General features: G+C 52.4%; 1 protein-coding gene across 6 annotated transcripts in view; it reads left to right on the top strand.

Annotated features, from left to right (window-relative positions):
- The window catches only part of SMG6 (SMG6 nonsense mediated mRNA decay factor), a 200,976-nt gene that overhangs the window by 164,999 nt on the left and 22,858 nt on the right, over window positions 1-13,119 (top strand). Inside the window, exon 1 of one of the 6 annotated variants that reach the window (XM_070774298.1) lies at window positions 12,444-12,826. The exons of the other annotated variants lie outside the window; for them this stretch is intronic. Within the exon in view, the coding sequence (XP_070630399.1) occupies window positions 12,554-12,826 (273 nt within the window). The 5' untranslated portion in view covers window positions 12,444-12,553. Of the gene's footprint in view, window positions 1-12,443; window positions 12,827-13,119 lie in introns of those variants that run through there. 6 annotated transcript variants of the gene reach the window in all.

Here is a 13,119-nt window from a genome sequence, read left to right as displayed (position 1 = left end):
TCCAGGATCAAGGATTGCTAGATGAACCACACACCCTGTTGCTCTCACCGTAGAAGTTTCTCAGGTTGACAGATTTGTGGAGCCTGTGGGTACCAGGAAGGAGCTTTGACTTCCTTTGTCTTGCCCCCAGGCTCTCTGATGGACTTTTTTCTCTACAGTCCATCCCGAGTCCAAGACTGCAGAGAACTTTCTGGGGATACTCACGTGTGTGTTTTAACTTGGCATCCCATAGTGACAAGTTTCCCATATTCATTCAGCTCATCAGCTGACCAGGTGAGGTCTTACCCACGCTGTGTCTGGGGAAATAAATGAAATGAGCTGAATGATAGAGCAGGTAGCCCAAGAAGGTTTTGATTTGAGTGTCACTGCTCAATGGCACCCCACTCCAGTACTCTTGCCTGGAAAATCCCATGGACGGAGGAGCCTGGTAGGCTGCAGTCCATGGGGTCACGAAGAGTCCGACAGGACTGAGCGACTTCACTTTCACTTTTCACTTTCATGCATTGGAGAAGGAAATGGCAACCCACTCCAGTGTTCTTGCCTGGAGAATCCCAGGGACCGGGGAGCCTGGTGGGCTGCAGTCCATGGGGTCGCGAAGAGTCGGACACGACTGAGCGACTTCACTTTCACTTTTCACTTTCATGCATTGGAGAAGGAAATGGCAACCCACGCCAGTGTTCTTGCCTGGAGACTCCCAGGGACGGGGGAGCCTGGTGGGCTGCCATCTATGGGGTCGCACAGAGTCGGACACGACTGAAGCGACTTAGCAGCAGCAGCTCTTGCCTATAACTTAGCCAAGCTCCCATTCGGTTCCCGTTCATCTGCATGTGAGTTCACCAGAATTGTTTCTTTTGTTTTGGGAGTGGGCCATTGGGCTCCTGCTGAGCTGGGGGCGGGTGGGGCAATATATCCTTGAGTGAAACGGACTTGGAGTAGGTCCCTTTCTCCAAAAATACCGTTACTTCCTTAAGAGGCTTCAGAGTATAATGAACTTTGGAGTAAGACGCGTGCTGTGTGCGTGCTAGGTTACTTCAGTCATGTCTGACTCTGTGAAACCCTATGGACTGCAGTACGCCAGGCTCCTCTGTCCGTGGGATTCTCTAGGCAAGAAAAGAGTACTGGAGTGGGTTGCCATGCCCTCCTCCAGGGGTCTTCCTGACCCAGGGATCAAATCCACGTATCTTGTGTCTATCTCCTGCATCGGCAGGCGGGTTCTTTACCCCTAGCGCCACCTGGGAAGCCCGGAGTAAGACACAATGGGTTTAAATTCCAGCTTTGCCCCTGACTGGATGTTTGTTTCCTCCGGGCTTCAGTTTCTTCTTCCTCTTTCTGTCTCCCAGGATTACTGTGATAATCAGATGAAATAGTGTGGTGCCTAGCAACCATCAGCTACCACTTCATCTCCAGCACAGCTTTCCCAGTAAAATGGGCTATTTCCGCCACCAAGATGTTGTGACCCATGCAAACTGCAGAAGTAAAGTGCTGACTTGGTCTGCACGCCGCTGCCCTGAACCTCCTTAACGGGCTTCTTGCATGCTCATGAGTTTTTGTTTCTAGAATGTGCCCTGCCCTGAGTTTGTTCAGTTTTCTTTTTCACTCATAAGAATGTCTTTTCATGATCAGTACCCAGGGGCTTTAGAACGTCTGGACGGTGGTTCTCCTGGACGGCAAGCCGTTTCCTCAGTGCCCACCAGAGGCAGACTGGTCCTCTGAGACCACCCCTTCTCTCTTCCCACCTTGACTTTTCTTAAGCCGCCCTTCCTGGCCTCCGCTCTGGTGAGAAGTAGTCCAGAAACCTTGTCCTCCACCTCCTACAGGGCACACTGGCTTGGCTTGTACCCTCCCAGCAGCCTGGTGGGAGCTGCGGGGTGTCAGAGACGACCATGGGAAAGAAACGGCTCACAGGACGAGCCCAGTGCATGCGCCAGCAGCTCCCACTGCCTGCTGGAGCCGGCTCAGTGAGTCGCTGACAAGAGTCTTCAGAACACTAAACAGGTGATTAAAACATCAGTATAAGTCTTTCCAAACTTCACAGAAAGCCAAAAAACTTAGCTTGGACACCACCAGAAATTTTCCGCTCTGGAGCTTTATAAACTGGTCTGATGTTTCTTCCTCTGCTCTGTGGCCAGAGGGGAGCTCTGTGCTAATGATTCATAAAACCTTCCGAGTCTCCCTGAGGGGCCAACCATATGAGAAGAACCTGTACCATCTTTTCCCATCCGGGATTATCTCCCGGCTCTCACTGTTAGTTCAGATTCTGAATCTTCAGCCCTTCTTTCCAAAAAGGCCAAACCCAGCTCTTGGCACCATGCCCCGTGACAGAGCCAGGCTCCAGCGTCAAGGTCAGTGGCAGAACCGTCTTCCTCTCCTTCCCAAGATGACTGCCCAGAGTCAGAGAAACCCCTGAAAATGGAAAGAGACCTTTGGGATCACCTGCGTCTCTGCAAACTGGGTTGGGTGACTTGCCCACCATCATGTAGGAGAGCATGCAGTGAACGTCCCTGCAGTCCTGTAGCAGCTTGGCTGCCCCAGAGAAGGGCAGCAAGCCCGGGAGTTCTATCTTCACAAGATCAGCGGCAAGAGGCTGCCCCGTTTGGATTTTTTTATGATCAGCCCTTTTCCCTGCGGAGACTGTAAGAGTCTCTGGCTGAAGCACAGGTGATGCTTCAGGCCCATCGAGGGCTGGGGCGGCTGGAGCGCTCCAAGCAGGGGCCCATTCCCAGCCCCTCCACTTACCAGCCGCCTGAACCCGAGCACATTCCTCCTCTGTGCCTTGGTTTCCTCGTCTGTAAAATAGAGGTTCTGACAGCACCAGCCTCGTGGGGTGTTGAGGGGATTAGATGAGGCACCGTGCATGGCTGTGATGGGTAGAGCCGCATGCAGCGGGTTTTGTTTTTGTGCCCGGGAAGCCCCAGTGGTGCTCTAGCAGGAAGTGGGTCTGGTGAGGTGGCAAGAATGCTGGCCTAGGAAGTCATTGCATCTGGCTTCACATCTCATTAATTTTTTCTCATCTCTAGTATCATTATCTGAATGTAATAGTTGCTGCTTCATAGGGTGCTGAGGGTTTCTAGGTTCAAGACTGCCGTGAAAAATGTAACCTGTTTCTTTGTACCTTCCCCAGAGTTGCATTTGAAGAGTGGACTAAACCTGCGGCTGCCTCCTCTTAGTCTTCCAGCCTTTAAAGCAGTGATTCTCCAACTGCAGCGTTCCTAAGTGTTAATAACAGGAACGCCTACTTAAAGTACACATTCCGAGGCCCTGTCCCCAGAGATACTAATTTATTTAGTCCAAAGTGGAGTCCAGGAATCAGCATTTTTAACCAGTTCCCTGTGTGATTCAGTGCAGGTGGTTTTTAAAATGCTTTTTAGCACTCGGGGTGAAGAAAGGGGAGCTAATATTTATTGAACAGCTTGTATATGCCAGGCATTTGGCTTACTTAAACCTTATCAAACTATAAATAAACTTCAGTTCACTTTAGTTGTTACCCACGTTTGTCGTGTCTCCAGCCATGAGACCCTGTGCGACTTAGGACTCAGGCTTCTAGATGGAGAGCCTGAAAATGCAGCTTACAGTGGCCTCAGGTCCCAGCCCTAAACTCAGGGAAATTCTCTTCACTGTATTTTTAATGTGCCATGGGGATTCTCGAGATACAGGTGTAATGCTTTCCTCCAAGCATGACATCAGTGCTTTGAAGAGAATGAGTCTCACCTCTTGCTGAGGTGTGTTGTACCTTGCCCTAGGGCACCAGCCTGCAGTGAAGACAAGGCAGGACGTGCCCAGAGCTTGGCTTCTCATGGTATCTTATTTCAAACTAGAAACTCTGTAGGTAGCCTGTCAAAAGAGAGCATCATTCCTTATGGAGCCTGAATCTCCATGGGGAGCACCAGCCAAAGCAGAAAGGAGCATCTCTGAGTCTGTCCAGGGTGTCCCGTTGTGCAGCACAAGGAGCATGATTCACGGTTATACAGTGTGGCCAGCACCCCCGCCCCCACGATTGTGGCGCCTGGAGTTGTCCTCAGGTCCCAGAGTTGCCGTCAGCCTCCACAGTCGGCCATCCACATCGTCCGACTACCCATAGTGTATATTAGAGGCAGCAGATAGATTTTTCTTTAAATACACACACGCACACATACAGATTACATGCCTGTCCTCAAGAGCCTTCCTTAAGAGAAAACAGGATAGCCTAATGGGAGAAAGATACTGTGAAGCATAAACAGATGAAATTTATGGATGTCACGAACTTGAGAAGGAAGGTGGCATTCTCAGATGACAAATGAAGGACCCAAAGAGAACTTGATAGGCTCCAATGAAAGAAGTAAATAATTACACGAAATCCAATAGGAATAAACCTAAAATCCTACTTTATTCAGAAAGTCAGCACACACAGCAAGTAGTGTGCAGGACAATACTGAATAATGGGGTTTTTATAGCGTGGGGAGGCCTCAGTGAAGGAATGTGATAAAGGGAAATAGTTAGTGGAGGGCTTGCACGCAGTGGAGGGAGAGATTATTTAGCCACATATGTGAAAACACTTTGGGGATTTGTTGATTAAAAGCTCACAATGTGCCACTAGGGCAAAGTGGTGAACAGCAGAACATGTGCTTTTTTGGCCGATTCGCAGAATTGAGGTGTCCAGGATAGAACAGGGAGGAGCTGTGTGTTCTGTTCTTTGCTGCCAGACCGCACGTGGGCACTCCCTGCAGGAGACATTCGTCTCAGTGAAAGTCTTAGTGAGAGAATCCCCAGGATGTTGAGGAGACAGTTGAAGTGAGGAGCAGTGGAAGGAAGTGGGACTGTTTAGCCTAGAGAAGGTGTAACAGAGCAGACTTCAAAAAAATTGGAGGCCGGTCAGACAAAAGCAGAGTTAAGAACTTTGTCGTGGCCCCACAGAACAGAATTGGAAGCACAGGGAGGCAGATCTGGGCTTGAAAGGGATAGACATTTCCACTAATGAGAACAGCCCAAAGGTGGGATAGGTCCCCTAGAAGGGAACGAACCCCCTTGTAGACTGAGAGCAGTAATGGACCTCTCACACAGCATGGTCAGGATGAAAGTTAATAGGAAAAAGAATCTGTTAAGTAGGCCATAAGAAAAATTACGTATATATGTCTTCAACATGAAGCGATAATGGTTTTAAGAGGCTCTTGAGTCCTCTGCACCCGACATAGACAGGAAAGGGCTGGCTCGCTGGGAGACGTAGCGGGTTCCAGGGAGGCTCTGAGTGACTGCTAGCTCACTTTGCGGCGTCAGTACAGGTGTGGAGGGCTCCCCATGCTGTCAGAGAAGGGGCAGAGGGCGTGGAGGCCTAGCCCGTAGGTGCTAGAGGGGCATCTGGGGATTTGGAAGAGGTCAGTGCCAGGTTACTGTCGGATCCCTCCGTGGCCTGAAAGTCCTGTGAAGTCAAGGACTGCATCTGCCTTGTTCTGTCTTTTTTAAACCATGTATGGTTTTTGTTTTTGTTTTTGTTTTTTTTAATATTTATTTATTTGACTTCCCTGGGTCTTAGTTGTGGCACTCGGGATCTTCAGTCTTCTTTATGGCACACAGTATCTTTAGTTGCAGCATGTGGGCTCTAGTTCCCTGACCTGGGATCGAACCTGGGCCCCCTGCATTGGGAATGTGGAGTCTTAGCCACCGGACCACCCGGGAAGTCCTGCCTTATTCTATTCTTGCACAAAATGCCTGGCATGATCCTTGTTACATAGCAGAGCCTTAGGGAAAATGTGTGGGCAGTGGGCCAGCAGGCTGGACAATAACTTCTTGAAAAGAAAGAGTTTGAATCACACTTAAAGGAAGGTGAGGGAATGAATTGATTGCATGGAAGTAAAGGCCTGTAGGTCGAGGCAGTTTGGGGAGTCATCTTTAGTCTCAGAGGTACCAGGGGGCAAATGGCATGCAGGGGAATGTTGAACAGGGGTACCTGGAGTTGGGGGTTAGGGAGAAACAACGAGGAGGGAGTGAGGAGATGTCTGGTGGGGAGGCCTCACACGGACCGTGGGGAGCATTGAGAAGAGACGGGGATTTCACCTGGTGCCAAGGCTGAGCCCGAAGGATTTCTCCCTCCTGACTTCTTCAGGCTCTCTCCACCTAAAAGGGATAAAGGAGCGTGTGCCCAGTCTCTACAGAGGGCTTTTGCTTCTCCCAGGCTTCCTCTTCCTCTCCCTGTGAAGGAGAAGAGAAATGAGAATTCTGCCCTTTTGGGTGCCGTCAGTCTTTGGTGGGGCAGGTATCTCTCCTGGCAGCTTGATTCACCTGCTCTGAATGTGCCCCACCCCCTTCTACTGAATCCTCACGGTCTAGAATGGGGCCTCGTGCACACAGTAGACACTTAGTAAGCGTCTGTGGAGCTGAGTGGTGATTGGGTGTGTTGAATGCTGCAGGTCTCAGCATTCATCCCCACACACATAAATAAAACCAGAAGCAAACTGGGTGATGGAGCGTGCACACGAACCCAAGGGGCGGCCTCCTCATGCTGGTTGTCTGGAAGGCAAAGAGGCAAGTGGCTCAGAGCGACCAGAGCTCCAGATACCGTGCTCCTGGCCCAGAACTAACCGGCAGTGTAGAAGCCGACTGCATGTGGATATTTGTAGACTGAGACAGACTCAGGCCTTTCCTCCCCAGGGGCTGAGCTTGTAGCCTCCCCTGCTGGTTCAGTGAGTGAGGGCCCCAGCACCAGAGCTCCAGGTTTCAGAGCAGCTGAAGCCAGCCAGACCTGAAAGGCTTGTGTTGGCAGTGCCAGTATCCGCCCAGCCCCTGCCAGTGCGGGTGGCTGCTCTCAGAGCCTCTGCAGGGGAAGCCGATTGGACTGCAGCCCGAGCTACTGCTGCCTATAGCTTGCTCCCTGCAACGCGCTCACTGTTGAGAATGCACCTTGCTCATACAGTCGGAGCTTAGAGCTCCAGGGGAAGAAAAAAGGTAGTTTCTTTCCACGAGGGAACGGTTCAAGAAGAGCCAGCTGTCCTCTACCCAGGAGAGCCAGGACTCCTCTCTCGCTTTGTTTAGAATGTCCAAGCTCAGGAAATTCAGGTGGGTAGAAATTATTTTTCTTGTGTCGAGAGACCTGGAGCAAGGATGCAGCTTGTCTCATGTAAGGAGGATACCATTAACAGAGGCAGATCTGCCACCCACACCCCAATAGGAAAGGGCCAGAGGGTTAAGGCAGCTGTGATTCACCACAGGACCTTACTTGTGGTGTGTGCATTAGTGCCACGCTTGTCCTAAAGCCCCAGCCCTGGGGGCCCCTCTGGAGTCCTATAGAAAGCATGCAGGCCTGTGGTTAGGTCCCGAGTCCTTGTAGACAGTAGGAAAGGGGCCACTGCAGAAAGGCTGGCCCTTCCCTCCACCAAGTGCCTTGTCCAGTCACCTGGATCCAACACCTTAGCTTAAAATAAACTGTTTCAGCAGCTTCAGCAGCCAGGTGAGCATGCCAGGGCCTTTCCCCTCAGCCCGGGGCCGTGTGCCCTTACCTCTGAGCCTGGCTTCCGTACGTCTCCGTGGTATCAGACGGAGTCCCCCTCCTGCCTCTGAGCAGAGCAGGGCAGCACAGAAGAAGAAGCATAACAGCCACTCATGTATTTAGTACTTTTTGAGCCCAGGCACCTTGCTGTATATTTGAGATGCATTATCTCTCTCAAACAGCTTTGATCCGGGACTCAGAGACATTGAGTAACTTGCCTGAGGACACACAGCTAGAAAGTGTCCATCAGCACTTGAATTTAGACCTCCACCTATAAAGCCTAGGCTCTTCACCAAGCTGCTGTATGACCTCAACTTGCCTGTTCCCAAAATGGACCTGTTTTTCCTTCTGTACTTACCTTCTTGCCACCAGTGTATGCTCCACTTCGCCTCTGTTCTCCCACCTCTCTTCCTAGTGTGAACATAATCTCCATCTCTCTCACCCTTACCAAGTCTTCCTACCTGACCATTTGCCAGTTCCCACCCACCCCTCTCTAGGAAACTTAAGGCCAGTGCACGCGCGCGCACACAAGTACATGGTGAGGGGGGTATGGGTGGGGATAGCTGGCTGCCATTCACTCTGAACAGGCATCTGTGCCTTGCCAGCTGATTGGTAACAGCCCGCATTGCCTTCACGAAGAAGAAAACACAGCTGTTGGGACCAGACATGTGGAATGGTGTGGCTGCTGCGGGGTGGGTTTGCCCAATGATGTGAGCATTTTGCCTTGTGACCCGTAGACCCCTCAGCTGGTGCAGACCAACCGTAAGCACTGAGTCTGGACACTGGGATCAAAAAAGACTGAGGGCCAGGCCTGTGCTGGAAGCAGGGGGGTCCTGCTGCAGCAGGGATGGGGAGCAAGTGACCCGCTGACCAAGTGGAGGCCCTGGGACAGGATACCCGGGGCTTGTCAGGATCCGTGTCTGGCACAAGGACCCAGACATTTTCTCCTTGTCCACTTTGTCATTCAGCGCCTGCCAGGTTCTTCCCTCCTTTCCCCTCTGACCTGTGACCCTCTCTCACAGTGCGGTACCCATCCGTCCTGATTCAGCTGGGCTGGGAGTATCTGTTTCCCCCTTATCGTGAGCAGCTGCCTCGGCCTTCAGAGGGATTGTGCATCCTCAAAGCCAGCTTCCCTCCCCTAGGAACGTGAATAACCCCTTTCCTCTGTCCCCCCAGCTCCAGAGGATTCCCTGTGTCTGAACTTTTCATTGGTAGACCTCTTCTCAGGCTGACCCACCCTCGGCCACTGTAGAATCATCCTTCCAGGATGACCGACCCACCCTTCGGTCTCCCGTGAGGATGAGTCGTGTATCACTGGAGGTTCTCAGTTTGTGAAAACACTGTAGTCTGAGTCAGTTTCTTGTAGCCAATCATGCAGGCTTGGCTTATTAAAGATGATAATTAACCCATTGCTAATTGACCTCAGCAGCCAGCCGGGCGGGCCTGTGTTTTACCAGCCTTGGTCGTGGGTTTATAGGCTATGTTAAAATTTCTTAATAATCTCAGCAAGACTTCACTTTTCTGTCTGCATCTTATTTGCTCTAAGGACATTCTGTGAAATTAACAAGCTATAAAGTTTGATTGAAGGTTTCAACAAATGTGAAAGTAATTGGCTCCATTTAGAGAAACAAGAAAAATAACCTGTAAACTTGAGTTTGTAGGGGAAAACCCGTGTGATTTTTCTCTGTAACCAGAGGAGCAGTAGCAAGCAAGACTTTTTAAAACCAGAAAAGAAAAAAAAAAAAAAATAGAACTGGCTGATAGAGCAAGTTTAAATTCTGACCGCCCCAAACCAAAAATTTAGAAAAAGACATTTTGCAAAATGTAGCCAGCCGCTCCAGTGTCTGTACCTTCCAGGAGGCCTGTCTGGAGAAAACGGGGGCCCAGTAAAGATGCAGCGAGTCCCTCATTCCGTGGAGCTTGCATCCAGAGGCCTGGTTCAGCTCTCTGGCCCCTCCTCCCCTTCCCTGGCTGCTGTTAAGTCTCACAACTTAACATGCATCTGTGGTACCTGCTGCTCAGTTCCCCGTCGCTCCCTCTCCCTCCACCGCCTTCTGTAAGAGCTTAGATCTGTTTTTCTGTTTCTTCAAGGCATCTCTGCACAGGCTGTGCTGATGCTCTGCTGCGTGGCCATGGAGACCCACCGGTTTTCAGAGAACACCATTCGTTCTCTGCTCATCCACCACCCCACCCAAGATATGCCCCAGACTGCCTTCCCTCTTCTCTCTTTACCCTGGCGGTTTCTTCCTGCTTTCCTCTAGACCTCACCTTCCTCTGGGCACCAGCCTCCACTCACCACATGCACGCTCACGTTATCTCTCTCGAAGGGACTGAGCCCAGGACAGGCCAGGCTCCCATATCGCCAGCCACATCTCACTTTCAGTTTTCCTTTCTGCTGGGTTCTTTGCGTGTGGACCTGACCTGGGTGATAGCTGGAGCCCTGAAGCTCGAGGTTTCAGTTCCCACCAGCGGGGCACGCTGCCCCAGACGGCCTTTGGGGGAGGGGAAGGGGCTTTCTCTGGGTGCCCTTCTTTGAGCCCTTCCCTGACCCAGAGCCCCAGTTTCCTTTCCTTCTTTCTTTTTAAATTTTATTTATTTTTGGTTGTGCTGAGACTTCGTTGCCGCGCAGGCGTCTCTCTAGTTGCGGCTAGCGGGGGCTACTCTTCTTGTGGTGTGTAGGCTTCTCCTGGCAGTGGCTTCTCTTGAGAGCCCCAGTCTCCTTTCAGAGCTGACTGGAGTGAGACATGAGAGGCATTTTGTTCAGTAACTTTGGAGTTCCTCGTAGTCTCCTGCACCATGAGTCCCTCCAGGAGGACGATGACTGCCCCTAGGAAGGTGCAGGTCTCAGGTTCCCCAGGTCTTAGGTTCCCCAGGTGTTCCCTGGCCACCAGGCCTTTTCCTTACCTCCATCACTGGTCCAGCCCCACCTGTTTACAGCCCAGATCTTTCTCCTCTAGAGAATTTAGAATTTGCCCAGAGCTACAATGTACATACCACTTACATTCTCTGTTTTTCATTGATACAGAATGGAAAAATGTACTCACGAACAGAGCTATTGTGGGGATTATGTCATAGACTGCATCTGGGCTCCTTCCTTTCTGAGCGGGGAGCCCAACTTTAACCCCTCTCCTACCAGGAAATCCTCCTTGGCCAGACAAAGCTCGCCTTGGAGTTGGCTCTTTGTGGGTGGTTTAAAGGGCTTCATCTGTTGTGACAGCCCTTTTTATACACATTGAAACTTTTCTTGCCCAACTCAAGTGCTGGAGGCTTTGTATAGGAGGAACCTACCCTGCGGGGCTGGTGCCTCCCATCTGAAAGCAGAAGGCTTCAGCAGACAGGCCAGTGGGCTGGAGACCGAAGGTGTTTCTGGGCCCCCGGACAAGCCCTGGACTTTCTGCCTCTCAGAGTTCCCAGCTCCTTGATCGCTCCAGCCCCACTCCTTACCCCCGCAGTGCACTCTGAAACCTAAGGAGACTGTACAGCCGTGGCTCTCCTCCCCCATAGTTGGATCACGAAGGCAAGAACACCCTTCCAAAAGGCTGGGTGACTTTTCTCTCTCCAAACTTGCAGAATTCTTTTTCATACCCCACTTAGAGACCCCATTGGATCAGCGCTCCTTTGAGAATCATCCAGGAGCTCCTTGCCCTCCAGGAGGAACTGATGGCCACAGCAGACAGAAGCCCCCAGAAGCCAGGTTCCTTCCAAACAGAGTGAAAACTAAAATGGGGGTAGGTGGTGGAGCAGGGGCTGGGGAAGGCAGGCGACACTGCTTCTGTGTGTGTGTCCACGTAGATGACAGCTCCCCGCGATCCTCTAAGGATGTGCCGTGGGCCGGCTCAGGATGTCTGCGTCCCTGGAAATCCCCGTATCCAGGAGCCCCACGTCCACACATGTGGCCTTCCTCCCTCTTGGCCAGGAACTCGGCGTGCCCTCCGGCCCATGCCCTAACAGCAGGAATTGTCCGGCTCGCCTGTCAGCACACACACCCCCAGGCACACTCTCGTCTCCTGGGCACATTTCAGCTGCACACTCAGCGGGAGCGCCAGTGTACCCCTCGCCCCAGGGTGATGCTAGGGACCACCGTCAGGTTTTTCCTCTGTCCTTCTCTCACTCCTTCACCCCACCTCCTCTCCATTCGGTGACAACAGCCTCACACCGAAAAGGAAAGTCCTGGCTCCATTACATAATTCTCCATAGTGCAAGCAGTAGCTGGGGCAGAAGGTCAGAGGTCACAGTGGGGTCAGGTGGCTGACACACACTGTAACGACAAGGTGGTTAAAATTAGACCACAGAGAGGAAACTGGCAGTCTTGTGGAAATGCAGAAGTTTCCTCTGCAAGTGAGAGGCTGGGGATGCAGGGAGGCCGCTGTGCGTGCTGGTTGCCAGGCTATTACTCATTTCAGCTCTGTTCTTTAATGCCTCTTAGCCCCTGCTTCTGTATTTCTAGCCTTCCTCATCCCATGTGTGAAGACACGCAATGGAACCCACGGTGACCCGCTCTGGCCCGGCATGCACTTCTTCCCTCTTTGGAAGCACAGGACTGGGCACCCCAAGCTCACGACAGCTGTCCTTCCCTCAGCCGTTCCCGGGTGGCTGAGCACCTTTCAGGCCAGCCTCCCAGGTGGTCGAGGTATTCAGCCTGCGATTCAGGCCTCAGTTGCTGCCCAGGCCGTTGGTGGGGCCAGCAGAGGCGCTGTCGGTCCTGAGCCGTGTGCCTCCGTCCTGGGCCTCCATCCAGGCTGAGACGTGGCCAACGATGGAGGCGCATGGCTCAAGGCTGACAGTCGTGTGCGGTCAGCCTCCCCCAGCCACCCGGCTGCCAGAGTGGTACTCGTCTCCACCGGCTCCTGGCGGACTTGGGTCCTGCCTGCCTCATCTTTCCCTCTGGTACAGCCAGGCTTCCCTGCACCTCTCAGCCCTCCCCATGCGCCTCCCTAGTGCCCCGCTTGTCCCCGGCGCCCCTTGCCAGGGAAATGCAAGATGTAATCTCTGCCACCAGGGGGTCGGGCATTATTACCCAGGCAAGGGGGATAATGAAGACACCTGCGCACCACTGAGCAAACAATCTGAGACAGTCTCCGGGTTAGTTACCACGCTATGCGGAGCAGCCAGGGCAGTCTGTGTCACACGATAGGATGGGAGGCATGGTGTTGGTGGCAGGTTGGGGGCCGGAGTCATGGTCATGGAGGGGCTGCCACCCTGCAGCATATTTGGCCACCACAGTGTTTCCTTGTGGGAATGGCCTTCACTACTTGTGAGCTCCAGATCCAAGGGGAGCCCCTCTCCTCCCTTGGTGAGTGCCCTCCCAGAAGGGAGGAGAGGACCCCAGAGGTCAGGGAGGAAGAACGGGCACGAGAAGGTGCAAAGCAGGTGGGTTTGCAGGTTTCGCAGGAGAAGGACCCCAGGCAGGGTGACTGGAAACTTTATCTCAGCCACTTACAAATGTGATGATTGCTCAAGACAGTGATTTCATTTCAGCTAAATCAGCCCCAGCTTCTCTGACAGGACTGGCTTGTGTGCTGATGTGGCCACATGGGAGCGGGACAGCCCAAACCCCTGGAGGAACAGAGCTCGGTGGAACACCCTGCTTCCACCTGCTTTGCCTGTCTCCCTTCTCCTGACAAGTTTCCTGCTGGACCCCCGTCTCTTGAGCACAAGAAGCT

The sequence above is a fragment of the Bos indicus genome, chromosome 19, assembly GCF_029378745.1.
Source record: "Bos indicus isolate NIAB-ARS_2022 breed Sahiwal x Tharparkar chromosome 19, NIAB-ARS_B.indTharparkar_mat_pri_1.0, whole genome shotgun sequence".
Taxonomy (NCBI): Eukaryota; Metazoa; Chordata; class Mammalia; order Artiodactyla; family Bovidae; genus Bos; species Bos indicus.
The sequence above is the reverse complement of the archived record's forward strand: the minus strand, read 5'-3'. Positions and strand labels throughout refer to the sequence as shown.